General features: G+C 33.2%; 1 protein-coding gene across 4 annotated transcripts in view; it reads right to left on the reverse strand.

The window, feature by feature from the left end:
• The window catches only part of WWOX (WW domain containing oxidoreductase), a 1,143,641-nt gene that overhangs the window by 783,558 nt on the left and 344,496 nt on the right, over nt 1–15,587 (reverse strand). For all 4 annotated transcript variants that reach the window (XM_074282484.1, XM_074282485.1, XM_074282487.1 and 1 more), the window contains exon 6: nt 7,494–7,582. In XM_074282484.1, the coding sequence (XP_074138585.1) occupies nt 7,494–7,582 (89 nt within the window). The remainder of the gene's footprint in view (nt 1–7,493; nt 7,583–15,587) is intronic.

The following is a 15,587-nucleotide window of genomic DNA, read 5'->3' on the forward strand; positions in this document are numbered from 1 at the left end:
TTTAAGCATACTATTATTTAAAAAGAAAAGACAAAAATATAGAAAAAAATTTTCTTTAAAATGTTATTTTAAAATATAGCTTATATGAATTTTCTAAATTTTAGAACTAAACTGTTTAATAATTTTAAAAATTGCATTGGATAGATGAATACAAAACAAAACAAAACAAATGAGAAAGATTCCCCATAAGATACATTTTAAAGAGCAAATTATTTTGATTAAGAGACTCCCCAAAAACTTGAATAAATACCTTCACTTCATGAGGATTTAGGAGATCCCTTCTCTGTCAGAAAAGGGGACAGACAAGATGATACCTAATATCTTTTCCAGCTTTTAGACTTCTTTTCATGTTACCTGATATTAACAATAAGTTTCATGTGAATTTAATTTAGTTCAGATGATGAAACAATATATTTTAGCAGTCCCAAAAAGCCCAGATGCTAAGTGAAAACAAAGCAACATTCTTTCCTGTTCTACACATCATTGCCAATAAACATTTGGAATCAAAATTTCAAGCATAGTGTCTGTTAGTTATATGAAGCATAGCATGAGATAGCTTGGTTTTCTAAAGCTACATTTATATTCATTTTATGATGCTGAGAACCTGATTGAAATGAGTATTTTCTAACCAAATATGTAGATGTGATTAGGAAGATGGATGTTGCAAAGAACAGGTAGTATTGTTTTCTAAAAATTCCAAGGCCGAGTTGAAGTGACTTAAGAGCTACCCTGCCTCCAATGACCTGTGCAGAGCTCCAGGAGACTCAGGATCTGGATCCTGGCCAAGTCTGAAGATTAAATAAAAATATGCTGTTATAAAAATCAGTTTGGTGGAGCCAGCCTTACAATTTTATCACAGATTTCAGCCTTCAATTTTCATAGCAACACTAACGTGTTAACCAAGGATGGTCCGAACCAATGCCAACAACTATAGAGAGAATTTTCTGAATTTAAAACATGTATTAGTGCTGATATGACTCAACTATTACCATCTAAGCAGGAAGAAAGTAGAATGAAGAAGCTAAAATATCTCTCACACCTGTCTCTACCTCTCCATTTTCCACTGTTATCCTAATTTAGATCCTTATCACCCCTCACTGAGACAATTATAAGAACCTTTCAATTGGACACTTTACCTTCAGGCTTTTTTACTTATTAAATCCTCTATTTCAGACTTTTCAAAATATTATACCTAATACAGAATCTGTGCAAATTTGTTAGAATCAAGTCTTTTTTTTTTCTTTTAGGGTGAGGGATGGAGAAGGTGGCAATTTAAAGGATGAAAGAGAGATAAGCCAGTTTGTAGACAGCAGAGAAGCATTATCTGGCAAGGGAGGGGTTAATAATGAGGGAAATCTGCAGGAAAAGACAGCAATGGATGTATCATGAGCATATCTAGAGAGTTTTGCCTTCGCAAGAATGAGTATACTTCTTTATATGTTAGGAGTAAGAGGAAATAGGAGTTGGGAAGGGTTGAGAGAGATATCTAACGGAGGTGAGCCAACTAAGACAAGAAGAGAAAGCTCTTATCAAAAGACTTCCATGTTTTCAGTGAAGTATGAATTAAAGCCCTTAACTGAAAGAGTGAAGGAAGGGACTATGTCATCTCATGACATGACATGATGCTGAAAGAAAAAAAAAGAGTTTAGAATAGGCACATGGTGAGTTATTCTCCTTCATTCAGCTAGCTCTTTTTTCTCTACATCCCATTTTCTTAGACATAGTTATGGGTCATAAGAGATGCTTCTTGTTGCTTTATTTTGATGGTTTCTTTCCTCTTTTTTTTGAAAATATTGAAAGTAAATGAAGTGATATATTTATTAAAAGGGAAAGCAGACATATGTTTATAATTGGGCCACTTTCCAAGTCTTAAAGAGGTCAATAGTTTATTACCAAAATATGGCAAGTAAAGCATTTAATTCAACTGACTACATTACAAATTAATTTAATCCAGTTCAATAAGCATCATTTTCCTAAAGAAATACTCATTCACACTACTCATTTCAATATAAGATTTTAGCTACAGCAATTTATTTTTCTGACTTTTTAAAATTCAGACACAGGAAAGAATTTCTTTCAGGGAGAAAAAGGAAATCTGTAGTACTCATTCTTCTGCATGTACATATCTTTCTTGAGGAAGTAATTTTACTTAACATGCCTTAGAGAAATATTGTGTTAGAAAATATGCATAAGAATTTGATTTTCTTTTGAAACCTTGCCTCACAGATCTGGTATGAATATGTAGATAATTTCTTCATATTTATAAGTTTTAAGATTCTTTTTTAAACAGATTTTAATTAATATATTTTGTTTTTATTGTATTGTCTAGAAACTCTCCTTTATCCCTTCTCCTTCCTCTCCCAGAAAGCCATCCTATATGACAAAGATGTCTTAAAGAAAAAGAGGAAGAAAACACTTCTGCATAATAAGTACAATGAAAAAAATCTGAAATTATATCAGCATTGCAAAAATTATTTCTACTAGAAGTAATGAGTTTGCTATCAAAGCATGCATAACTATTTTCTTCCCATATTCCAGGTTTATATATATTTTTATATATTTAGAAAATACTTGTGTATAAAATTTACATAGGGATATAATACCAATTTAGTGTCAATCTACTCCATGATATTAAGACTGTTTAGATAATTTTTAGAATCAAATCTTATTGAATTTTAGAAGCAAGATGATACAGTAAACAGTATACTAAAATTGAAGTCAAGGGCCCTAAGAACAATTCTTATTTTGACCATTATAAGCCTAGAGAACATGGATTTGTACTCTTTGGAACTCAGTTTCTTAATATGTAAAATAACCAGTACAAAACTGTTTTGATGGTTACCACTTTTGTACTGAAGTTGTGAGATTTGGTACTACTTAGCACAAAGCAACTAAATATAGCAATTGCATAGAGGATGAGACCCCAATTCAGGAAGACCTGACTTAAAATATATCCTCTGAGATTTACTATTTGGATGACCCTGGTCAAGTCACTTAATCCTGATTGTTTCAGTTTTTCCTTCTGTAAAATGAGCTGGAGAAGAAAACAGCAAATTATTCCAACTTGCCAAGAAAAACCCAAACAGAGTCAAGTCCCCTTCCTTTGATATATTCGAGATATATATACATACATATATATATATATATATATATATATATATATATATATATATATATGTATGTATGTATGTATATCGAATTCCTGGCTTTCTGTTCCTCCACATGAATTTTATTATCTTTTTTTTTCAATTCAATAAAGCAATTTTATGATAGGCCAATTGATATAACGCAAAATAAAAGCAAATCAATGTAGATAGTATTCATTTTTTTAAAAAAATTATTGGTTCATATGTTTAATAAATATTGGACTACTTGCTATCTGGGAAGGTAAGGGGGGAAATGGGAACACAAGATTAATGTTGAAGAATTATCCATGTATATATTTTGAAAAATAAAAAGCTTTAATAAAGAAAAAAATTGGTTCAGCCTACCCATAAACAATGAATATTTCTTTTCTCATTTAGATCTCTATTTCTGTAAATAGTATTTTTTACATGCAAACATATATATGCCATGCATATTTTAGCAAGTGGAGTTTCTAATTATTTTAACTGAAAGTTTTCTCTCTTTGTGTTGGATTTTGTTGGTAATTTTTAAAAATTCTGATAAGGTATATAGATTTTTATTTTATCTAGAAAAACTGATTTAATAGGTTTCATTAATTTTAATCGACTTTCAAAGGTTTCTAAATAAATTTTTAAAAGCTATAATTATGTTTCCTCTTTGTCTATGCTTATCTCTTCAATTTCATTTTGTTTTGTCTTATTGATTTAGTATTTCTATTATGATACAAAAGAGTAGTGATGATTTAAGATACACCTCTTTTTTTACTCTTGATCATATTGGAAAGGACTAATATATTCATATTACACATAATGCTTATTATAGGTTTTAGATGGATCCTGCTAAAAATATGGAAAGTTCTTTTTCTTTCTATATTTCGTAATATTTTTCCTTTAAAGCAGATGGGTATTTTATTAAAAGTTTTTATTTTCTGTTGTTGTTCATTGATATAATCATAAGATTTTTGTATTTCTTATTAATGGCGGTTGGTTATATTTATAGTTTTCTGTATATTGAATCTTCAACTCCTGGTAAAAGCCAAATTTTTTCTTAGTGTATCATCTTTTTAATATCACATTTCCATAATTATCTTGCATTAATTTTACCTTTCCAAAATTACAATAGGAATAATAGTTATAAAACAATTCTAATTTCTATTTTTTCCCAAAAGAAACTCAAGTTACTGGATATAACTGTTTGAATTTGTGACAAAATTTATTTGAAAACCTATCTCATGCAGGGTTTTATTTTGTTTTGTTTTTCTTTTGAGACCATTTATGACTTATTCAAATTCTTTTTCTGAAAGTCTATTTGCAAAACTTTAAGTGTCATATAAATGTTAGTTATTATCATAATTACTACTGATATTATAAATATTCATCTATCCCATTTAAGTTGTTGGTTTTATTGGAAAATAACTGGTCAAAATATTTTCTAGTAATTTATTTCTTCCCCTTTTTTGGTAAAGTCTCCCTTTTCTGCATGAACCCTGAATTTTTTTGTGATTAGAATCTGCCCCAAATCCTGTTCTTTATATTTACAGTGACCTTCAATCCTGTACCTCTCAGATATTTCCCTCTCCTCTTCAAAGATATCATGCTATTACCATCTATACTCTCCTCTCTTACCCATCTTGACCCTCAGGTGAATCAGTTCAACTCTACAGTCTCTTGATTGTGGTCCCTTGCCCCTTTAAGCTAATGAAGTTATTCACCTGCCAACCATCTACCCAGTATTTTTATCATCATCAATTGTCTTTGCTACAACTACTGGAAATAGAATGTCTTTTTGCAAGGAAAAGCAGGATTGCCGAGTACACAGGGTTTGGCATATAAGGATTAGAACAAGAAGCTAGAAAAGAAAACCTTTAAAGTCTCATCCAACTTTTATCTTAGCACAAAAGCTAGAATTTATATAGAGGGATTTAAGGTCTGCAAAGAATTTTAAAAGGATCTTATTTTATCCTCACAAAAATGATAGATGATAAATGCTATTATCCCCATTTTATAGATTCTTTATCTGAGATGGCCAGAGTGACTTATCCAGAGTCACAATGCTATGAAATGTGTCGAATTGGTTGGTCTTCTTAGGTCTTCTCAAATTTAAATCTAGCACTCTGTGCATTATGGTGCCACCAAGCTACTTAGTCTTTAAATCCCAGCTGCTGAAAGTCAGCAATAAAATAGTATTCTTTCTGCTGTATGTGACTATCTCCAGCAAATTAAAAAACAAAAATTCAGTGTATGAAAATAAATTTGACCTGAGTTTTTGTCACAACCCAGACAGTAATCCACTGTGTGCCCTCAATAAATCATTTAAACTCCTTGGATCTTGATTTTCTTGTCTGTTAAGTTAAGGTGTTACATTAGATAGTCCCTAACTTTTTTTTAGTAATTTGTTTCTATGAAAATTTGCATTTTTCTTCCTGCTATTTGGGATTACTCGTGAGCTAATTGAGTGCTGACTCCTCAATTAACTGGAAGGCAGCCTAGAACTTAGAAAAGTTGCCTAAGTTTAAATTCTTTCTATGATGATTAAATTACTTTCTTTAGGACTTCAAGTTTCTTTACCTCCTTGGATATTAGAAATGAGAAACTCAAACTGTAAAAAGAAGTAGTAAAATTATGTAGCCTTTGAGATCCCTTGTAATTCTAGATCTACTATGTTATAATCCTCTAATCTTTCTAATTAAATAATCTACCTCTAAGACAATTCTTTCCAAGTCCAAAAGGCCTCAGATTTCCTAGCTAAGACGGGTTCCTCCAAGGAGGCAGACCATTCAACTCTTACACTCCTACAACAAAACCTAAAACTAGCATTAAACCAAATAATGATTGTGAAATTCAATAATAAACTACCTTCCATGACTTCTGCCACAGAACTGCACAAGAAATTTGCCAGCAACCTAGAGGCAATAGGAAATGGGTCTGAACACCAGCAAAGAGCTGAAGACTAGATTCTCAAAGTGATGAGAGCAAAGCTCTTATGTTAAGATACAGAAAAAGTAGGGAAAAAAATGAAAAAGATTCAGGAAAATCAGAAATCCCCACAGAGATGAGAAAGTTCTTATTGTTGTTGCTTGTTTGTTTTGCAAGATAATTAGTCACAACATAAAGAAGATCCAACTCACTTCCAGTTGATCAATGATGGACAGAAATAACTATACCCAGAGAAGGAACACTGGGAAGCGAATGTAAATTGTTAGCACTACTGTCTATGTACCCAGGTTACTTATACCTTTGGAAGCTAATAATTAATGTGCAACAAGAAAAAGGTATTTACACACATATATTGTATCTAGGTTATATTGTAACACATGTAAAATGTATGGGATTACCTGCCATCGGGGGGAGAGATTGGAGGGAGGGAGGGGATAATTTGGAAAAATGAATTTAAAAAAAAAAAAAAAAGATAATTAGTCACCCAGCTAGGAAAGCTAGGAAAGTATTAAGTGTCTGAAGCTAGATTTACACTCAGGGCCTCCTGACTCCAGGGGCTGGTGTTCTATTCACAGAACCATCTAGTTGCTTCAAAGGTGCTAAGGTTCTAGAGTGGGAACTATGGAAGACCTAAGGAACAGGGATAATCTGTAGTGGTATGGCAATACTCAGGGGAGGTTATGCTAAATCCAAAGGCTCCAAGGTCCCTAACACATAACACTCTCCATAAAAACTGTGTCCAAGGACACAATGTGCAGAGTCTCAACAATCCAACAATGCTAAACCCCCAAAAGGTATAAGTCTGTGTGGGAAACTGGGTAACAAAGTGCAAGATTAAGTAAGAGGACCAATTACTCCAGCTAAAAGCATAACAACAGGAAGAGTTTGTTCCTAGAAGCAAAAAGTCCCAGTTTAGGAATTACTGCAAGAGAAATGAGTAAATTAAGATAATATTTTTGAGTCTAAAAATATTATGTATTTAGAGAACCTCTCAAAAAGAGAAGAGATTAACAACTACAAACAGAAATTCAAAGCATAAATCTTTAACACAGATCACATAAAACCTAAAAGAAATAATGCAATGGATTTTTTTTTAATTCTAGCATTTGATTTATTTATTTAATATTTTCCCCTGATTACAATAGATTTTTTTAAAGAAGAAATAAAAACTGGAAAACAAAAAGAATTTGAGGGAGAAAAAGAACAGTTTAGAAGAGGAAGTAGTAAACCCTATGTAAGTAAGATACTACCTGAAAATTAAAAGAAACAAGACAAAAATTAATAAGTCCATGAGACAGTTAAAAAAAATTAGAACAAAATGAAAAGATTAAAATAAAAGGAATGCAAAAAGTCACAAGCCTTTGATGACCAATGGATAAATGACATAATGATAAGAAACACAGATCCATAATCCTTTCTTGACATACTCACTTGTTCTTAGACTTGAATACTTCAGCAAAGTTCTGCACACTTCGAAGAGAAGCAAGGTCTAGGGTCATGGCTTCTACCTTGGCTTTGTGCTGGAATAAAAAGAAAAATAAAAAATGATAAATATCAGCAAATTTAGTTCATAGGATCACATGACAATAAATGTGTTATGAAACATGTCTGAATTCCCTCGTTGAATATTAGAAGCCCAGAGTGAATATAAATCACAAAAATGAATGGAAGAGTATACTATTTACTGCCAAATGCTATATTCAGGAACTACAGCTCTGTTAAACACATATGTCAGATGGTGTACAACTTCATTAAACACAATGAATTGACATAAGACAGTTTTTAGGCATTTCAGTTGTTTTCCATCATTCTAGGAACTAAAATATATGATGACAAAAACAGGCAACGTGAAAAGGTAAGTGAGTCTGACTTCTCCATGTGTTTAACTGGATAGAGGATGAGGGCAGAAAAGGTGGAAACGGTCCCTATTTCTGTCATTTAGCACTATGTCACCACTATTTCATCCTCACCAAGGAAGGGAAATGCCTTAAGAGAGCCTGACCAGGTGCACAACACTCTGTCTAGATAGGATTTAGTCTGTCAACACAAACAGTGAAAATGGAATTGATTTAGAGTCTCACCTAGTCCATTTTGCAACCCAAAGGAAGAAGAGTTGGAGGGATTCTAGAGATACTCATTATCCTCAGGCCACTAATGAGATGATGTCCCCTGTGTTTTCATCCACTAAATAACTAAGTCAAAGATTCATCTTTTTTTTTTTTGAAGTTAACAAATATTTACAAACACAAATATTTTATTATACATAAAAGGATGATATATTAGAAATTAAAAACTTGTTATATACAATCTGATTTTTAAATAACTATTTATATATATCTATGTATATTATATGTGTGTAAATACTATAGTAATTTAAAATAATAAGTGGCACAATATAAATAAATGTTTAAATAATATAATAATGTAATAACTAAGTGGCATAGTAGGTAGTGAATTAGACCTTGAGGTAGGAAGATCTGAGTTCAAATCTTGCTTCAAAAACTTACTTAGCTGTTACTTAACCATGTTTGCTTCAGTTTTCTCCTTTCTAAAATGAGGTAGAGAAGGAAATGGCAAACCTCTGCACTTTCTTTGCCAAGAAAATCCCAAATGGGGTCTCAAAGAGTTAGACATGACCAAACAACAACAAAAATAATTTAACTATCTTGTTAAACCTTACTCTGCATAGCTTTTGGCATTTTTTCCTATGTATTTATTGAAAGATATTTTTGATACCTTTTTTTTTGCATATCTAACATTACTCACTAGCATTCTCCCCAGCCTGTTAGGGAGCAGAACTACTTCCCATCCAAATGAAAGACTTCTGTGGTTTAAAAAAATAAATAAATAAAAGACAGACACATACACATGTGCATAATGTGTGTGTATGTTATACTCACAATTCATACTGAACTTCCTGAAAACCATTTGGAGAAAAAAAGAATATCAGAGTCCTATATTTTCAGAATTGTGAATTGCCTTAAAGTTATGTATGTATGTACCTTACCTGTGCTTCTCTGTCTCTCTTTCTCTGTCTCTCCACCTTTCCATGTAGAGACAGAGAGATAGACAACAGATAGTTTTTATATATATATATATATATATATATATATATATATATATATATATGTATATATATATATGTATATATATGTATATATATGTATATATATGTGGAATTCTATAATATATACATATATAGTGTGTGTATATGTATGTATGTAAAAGCCAAGTAGGTTTTTACAATCAATAGGCTGCACATACACACACACATACACATAGACATAATAGCCTAATGATAGCGTACTTTTTATATGTGTATATGCATAGACAGTATGTTATATACATATATGTGTGTATATATATATATTATATATGTGTGTGTGTATATATGTGTGTGTGTGTATATATATATATATATATATATACACATACACACACACACAGATACATACATTTAACCTATATACATACACATCTAAGCAAAACAAAACAGAACACTGAACGTGGATGAGAATCCATGTTTCACTCAGTACCTCTTTTGTCCATAAGTTGTCTCTCAGGAAGTAAGGAAAAAAGTATGTTTCAGAATCAGTCTTCTGAAGTTACCCTTGATTCAGAAATCTTTCAAAGCACTATCAAGACACTCTTTTACTATATTTGGCCTTTGAGAAACCAAAGGACCTAATTTCACTAATCACCAGGGTTGATAGATTTTCAATACTATCTTACTCATACTGTCTTTGAATGCTCCCCCAAAAGTAGCTGGTAATAACTGCCTCCTGGCCCCAGGTTGGTAATGAATGCTGCTTGGCCAGGATATGTTTTCTCAGCAGTAATATCCTAAATCACAACAGAATAACTAAGTTGGCCTTGACTCAAGCTGTGGTATCATGAATGTAACAGGAGAACAGCCTTTTAGCGCAATCTTTACAAAGACCTACAAAGTACCTAAGATGCAATTCCCCACAAGGAGCAAGTAAAGACATTCTCTAAGTTATTCTGGTCTGATCACCACATGGTAAAGTAGAATCATTTTGATTTGCTTAGCCAGAGCTGGGGTCATTCAAAAGAACATTGGTTCTTTCACTATAAGAGGAGATTGAAGGTTACAACCTTCAGAAAGGTCAGGAGAACTATAATAATAGTTCATGATGAACTGCATGAAAACCCTCTGGAAAAAGAAGGAAGATCAGAACCCTCCATTTTCAGAGTTGTAAACTGCCTTGGAGCTGTGTATGTATCTCAAATGCACACCTCACTCATTATGATATACTTCAAGTTCATGCTGATTGCTCCCCTCTCTTGGACTCTGGGTGTATTTATGGGAGAGGCTGCCAGTGTTGTTAGGGGAAAGGCTTCCTAACTATTCTTGTTATGCCAATTAAGAGTAAATGCCTTTGACAAAGAACTGAGTCTTCAAGCTGATTGTTAAAGGGAAGCTAGTTTTTAGGAGGCAAGTTACCCAGGGTTACCCATAGAACATGGCAGAGAGATAGAGCAAATCTTGACGTAGAAGGGTAAGGTAGACATAATAGCTCCATGTGGTGTTTCATCTGGAATAAATATGAGTGCTTCACATTTGTGTGGACCTCTGTAGAAAAATTTGGGCTTTCAAAAGCTTTGCCAACAAAGTCTACAGCTCTGTCAGTTTCCACTCTAAGATGGAAATTTTTATGAGAATGATTTTGGGGAGAAAAGACTATGTCTAGTTTACAGAAGGTACTCTAAGAATGGAAAGGCTCATTACTAGGAGATAAACTACTCAATGAAAAACTATTTGGCCATAACAACTTATCGAACAAAGAAAACTCATGATACCCCTTGGAGCTGCTTGGCCTCTTTCTGCTTCTCAGGGTCAGTGAGCTGCACAAGAAGTCTAGGGGGACTAGATAGGAACAAAGGGTGCTAACAATTGCTTAGTGTGTAAGCAAAGTATATACTTACCAATTGGGGACTAGTTAAACAAATGTGCATGAATGTAGTGGAATATTACTATGCTTTAAGAAATGACACATATGATGAATATACAGAAAATGAAAAATGTAAAAGAACATATCCAAAGTGAAATAAAAGGAGGCAAGGATATGGTATTAACAAAGACTAAAATAATGTAAGTGGATTAATAATTAACCACAAACAATCAAAATGAATGTTATGAAATTATAAGCTTGGCGCCAAAGAAGAAAGATTAAAAAAAACGTCTCACCAATCCTTTGCAGAGCTGGTAGAAAGGGCAAAATGAAGGACTGGTCCATGGGTACACTGTATATGTCATCAGAATTTTTAGATGTATTGATTGATATACAGATTTTCCCTCTTTTCCTCATTTTTTTTAAAAACAAAAAGTCTTTGTTCTATGGGATGACCCTCTTGGGGGAGAAAGAAGAAATAGGATAACTGAATAAGGCAGCACCTGAATAAGAACCCTCCTTATAACATTTCTAACAAGAGTTAATATAATCTTTCCCTTAAAACTTCCAGGGATGGATAAAGAATTCATTTCCTCCAAGAGCAAAATATTCTAATTTTGACAGTTTTAATAGTTAGAAACTTTTGCCTTCCACCAAATTTTAATTTAGACTAAACAACAACAATAACACACACTTCTATCACTTGCGACTGGGTTCTGTGACCTCAGGACAAGAAGCATAATCTTTTCTTTTCCATGTGATAGACCTTAAAATACCTGAAGAGAACCACCACATCCCTTTAACTGTTCTCTTCTCTAAGCTAAGCATCTTCAGGCCCTTCTTCAGGCCTTCCAATGGGATGAATTTGGGACCCTTCATAATCCTAGTTGTTTGTTCCTAACTCCTGTTTTGCTACCTAACTTATATTAGCCCTTCCTAAAATAAGGTGCTTAGAACTAACTAACTACGATAGTCCAATTGTGGTCAATTCACAGCAAAATAAAGTGGAACTGCCACCTCTTTATTCATAAAAGCTACCTCTTAATGAGGCCCAATATTGCATTACCTTTTCAAATGTTAGATCACACTGTTAACTCAGTGTGAGATTGCAGTACACTGAAACACCCAAATATTTTTTTCAGATGAATTACAATGTGTCATCAGTGCCTAATTTTGTATATGTTAAGTTGATTTTCTTAACCCAAGTGTAATTGGATTCAATTTTGTAACCTGTCAAGTTCTTTTTGAATACTCATTCTGTCATCTAATGTGTATCCCTCCCAGCTTTGTGTGATCTGTAAACCAATAAGATTTGACAAATGAATGGCATTGAGAAGGAGAAAAAAGGAATGAGACAAAGATAAATCTAAAGCTCTAAACATAGAGGGCTGTGCGATTGATAATGGTAGAAATTAGTCAGGTGAGGAGGAAGAGGATTTGAGGAAAAAATAATAAGCTCATTTTGGACATGCTGAAAATGCTGATGGGACCGTGAGATGGAAATAATCTTGTAGGCATTTGAAGATGAAGGCTTGGAATTCAGGAGCTATATCAGTGACCTACAGAGATATGCAAGGATAGAGGCAGAAATGATCTGTGTAGAATTCATGGGAGTGAATGAGAGTGACAAGGGAAAATATATACAGACACAAGAGGACTGAGGACAGAGCTTACTTCTGAGGATCAAGTGGAATAAGAGAAGACATTTTATAATATTCCAAGATTCAGAAGTTGTTATATCAGAGTAGGATGTGGCCAGAAGACAGGAGAAGAACTCTCTAGAGATGACCGGTAGCAATGCCTCTAGAAATTCCCCAGGAAGGAGATGTGAATATTTCTACCAATTCCATCTCTCAGAAAGCCATAAACGATTTAGAATTGGGGCTGGTGCCAGCTTCTTTATGTAAAGGAAAATAAGTCAAGCACTATATTTAAATATATAACTCTAGTACTTCTTTTGGGCTCACACTTTCAACTTCCATTAGCAGGTTGGGACTGTGATGTCTATTTAGATACTTTTTAGAGATTTTTAAAAGTAATCTCAATGGTTTGGACTTTCCATACTCCTGAGCAAACATTCAGCATATTCCCCAATGATTACAAGACAGACTTAATTAATTTTTAGTTAGGGATATTTATCAATGTAATATGAAGAGAGTAGTTGTTTAAAAATGACAACACTCAAAGTCATTTTCCCATACCCTTTAAAAATTTTAGAATGTAATCTCCTCCACATATATAGAGAATTCCTGGGAAAGTGGGTTCAAACTTAGAAAGCACACATAATTAAGGGGATAATATGCAGATATTGATTACATAGAAACTCTTTTCTCCCTTTCTGGAATGTGCAATGGATTTTACCTCTGTCTGATGTGCCAAAAGGATCAGGGACCTTTTATCATAATGAAGTTGCCCAGCAATACCCACAGTATTTCTGTTTTCTTTCATCTCTTGTCTAGAAGCATTATTTATTATCAATATCTCTAGTGAATTTGTTACTAAAAGGTGAGAAAGAAAGGAGAAAATAAAGAAAGTTGAAATCTAGCAGATATTGTTGTTGCTGTTTCTTAGCCCTTCTTGAAGAGGACCATTATATCAAAGAGATGATGTCATGACATGCAAATGAGTTGGACTGAAATGAGGAAGAACTTTGCAAAGTGACCAGATTCACTTTCCCCTCCAGAACCATCTGGGTCCAATGGCAAATGATAGAACAGGTTAATTGCAGCTTAATTTTTTAAACTAAGGTCTTCATAACAGGTCTAAGTTTGACTACCTACTATTCATATCTTAGCTATATTTAAGTATATCAGGAAAGAATTCATAGAGGACCTCTTATTTAAATTAAGGTACTGGAAAGCCAACAATCCATTCCAGGGCTAAAGGATTTAGTATGATAACTGCAAGCAAAAGATGGACATAGAAAAAGGCAGGCCAACATCATGGAACATTTCACTCCATTTTGAGCATATTTCTCAAATAGATAACAACTAGGAGTCTAAAATGAAATTAAGGTCTTCTGTAAATATTTATCTGTGTTTACATTTTACCATATTTACAGAAATACATAAGTTACAAGGCAAGCATATTGCTTAAAGAGACAGTGTAAATATAATGCTAATCTATATTCAAAAGTTATTGTTAATGGCATCCCACAAATTCCAATCTATCCCATAATTGCATTACTCCAATGTCTCTTACCTTTCCTCTTTACATATTTTCAGTCCTACATCATTCCTCCTTTTATTCTCTGAAATCTTAAACAGGATTTGTCACTTTTAAAATAGCAAGAGACACTGGCCCTGAACTCAGATTATTGGCATGACATTATTCACTAAACAACAATACAGCCTAACTCAAGTGGTTTAATAATTCATCAATATATTATGTAGGATTTCATAACAATAATTTCACCAATACTACTTAAATAACATTAATGGTAGAAGTAGATGTGGGAAGCACCACAATTTATGTCAATTGTTAGGATAAACAACTATAACCACCATTATATGTGAGACTAATTGGAACTACTGCCAATTTCAACTGAGGCTGGAGATTAAATGGATGAGCTGACAAACATTTCCCTTATGGAGGCACCCCAACAAGGGAGACATGGAACATATCTTTAGTTTCTAGAACGGGAATTTTTAGGCACATATCCTTTCTCTAAAATAAAAATTTCGATTAGGCACATACTCTAAAGAAGCTCCAACTTTTCAATAAATAAAATTTTTCTGGAAAGTGTTCACCAATAACTAAAAGGAGTACAATTCTGGTTTTACATCTCAAAGCTAGTAGGGATCTTAAAGATCATCTAATCCCTACATGAAATAGGAATCCTTTCTTTAATGATCAGCTACAGCTCCTCTCCAAAAAACAAAGCAAAAAAAAAAAAAAAAGTATTGAGAATGTGTAATAGCAACATGGAATACTGGAAAAGACTAGATTCGAAAGTAAAAGATTTCCACTGAAAGTCTGACTCTGCCCTTACTAGTTTCAGGTTCCTGCTCAGTAAAATTAAAATAACAATATTTTCACTGACTACTCTCTAGTACTTAGTAAAAATTAAAAGTATTAATGTGCAGAAAGCATTCTACAAAATTTAAAATGCTACATAAATATCATGTAATCATTGTATCATTAGCAATAATGAAGATGATAGTGAACAGTCTTATGACCTCACCTTCTTTCAGCCTCAGTATTGCTATCTGTACAATGAATACAACTCTCTTTCAGCAAAAATTTTCTATAATTCTATGAAAACACTTTACCTCAAGGGGGAAGAAATGCACTTAGAAAATAATATTATCGGAGCTCTTCCAGGGTAGTGCCAAGATGAGACAATACATCTTTCTCTCTGACCTTCTCTACAACCCTCATAATAATTATGAAATCCAGCCTCTGAATTAGCTCTTGACCAGCAGATCCCACAAATATGGGGAGTGCAACAAATTATCAACAGAAGATAATTTTGAAGATCACCAGAAAAGATCTGTTTCAATTGGAAACAAGAGGGAGGCAGTCAGAGCAAGCAGCTGAGTACACATGCTAACACAGACAGTGCAGATTCCCGAGGCAGTGCAGTCACAGTGTGGCGGTACAGAGTCCACAT

Source organism: Sminthopsis crassicaudata, chromosome 1 (genome assembly GCF_048593235.1).
Source record: "Sminthopsis crassicaudata isolate SCR6 chromosome 1, ASM4859323v1, whole genome shotgun sequence".
NCBI lineage: Eukaryota > Metazoa > Chordata > Mammalia > Dasyuromorphia > Dasyuridae > Sminthopsis > Sminthopsis crassicaudata.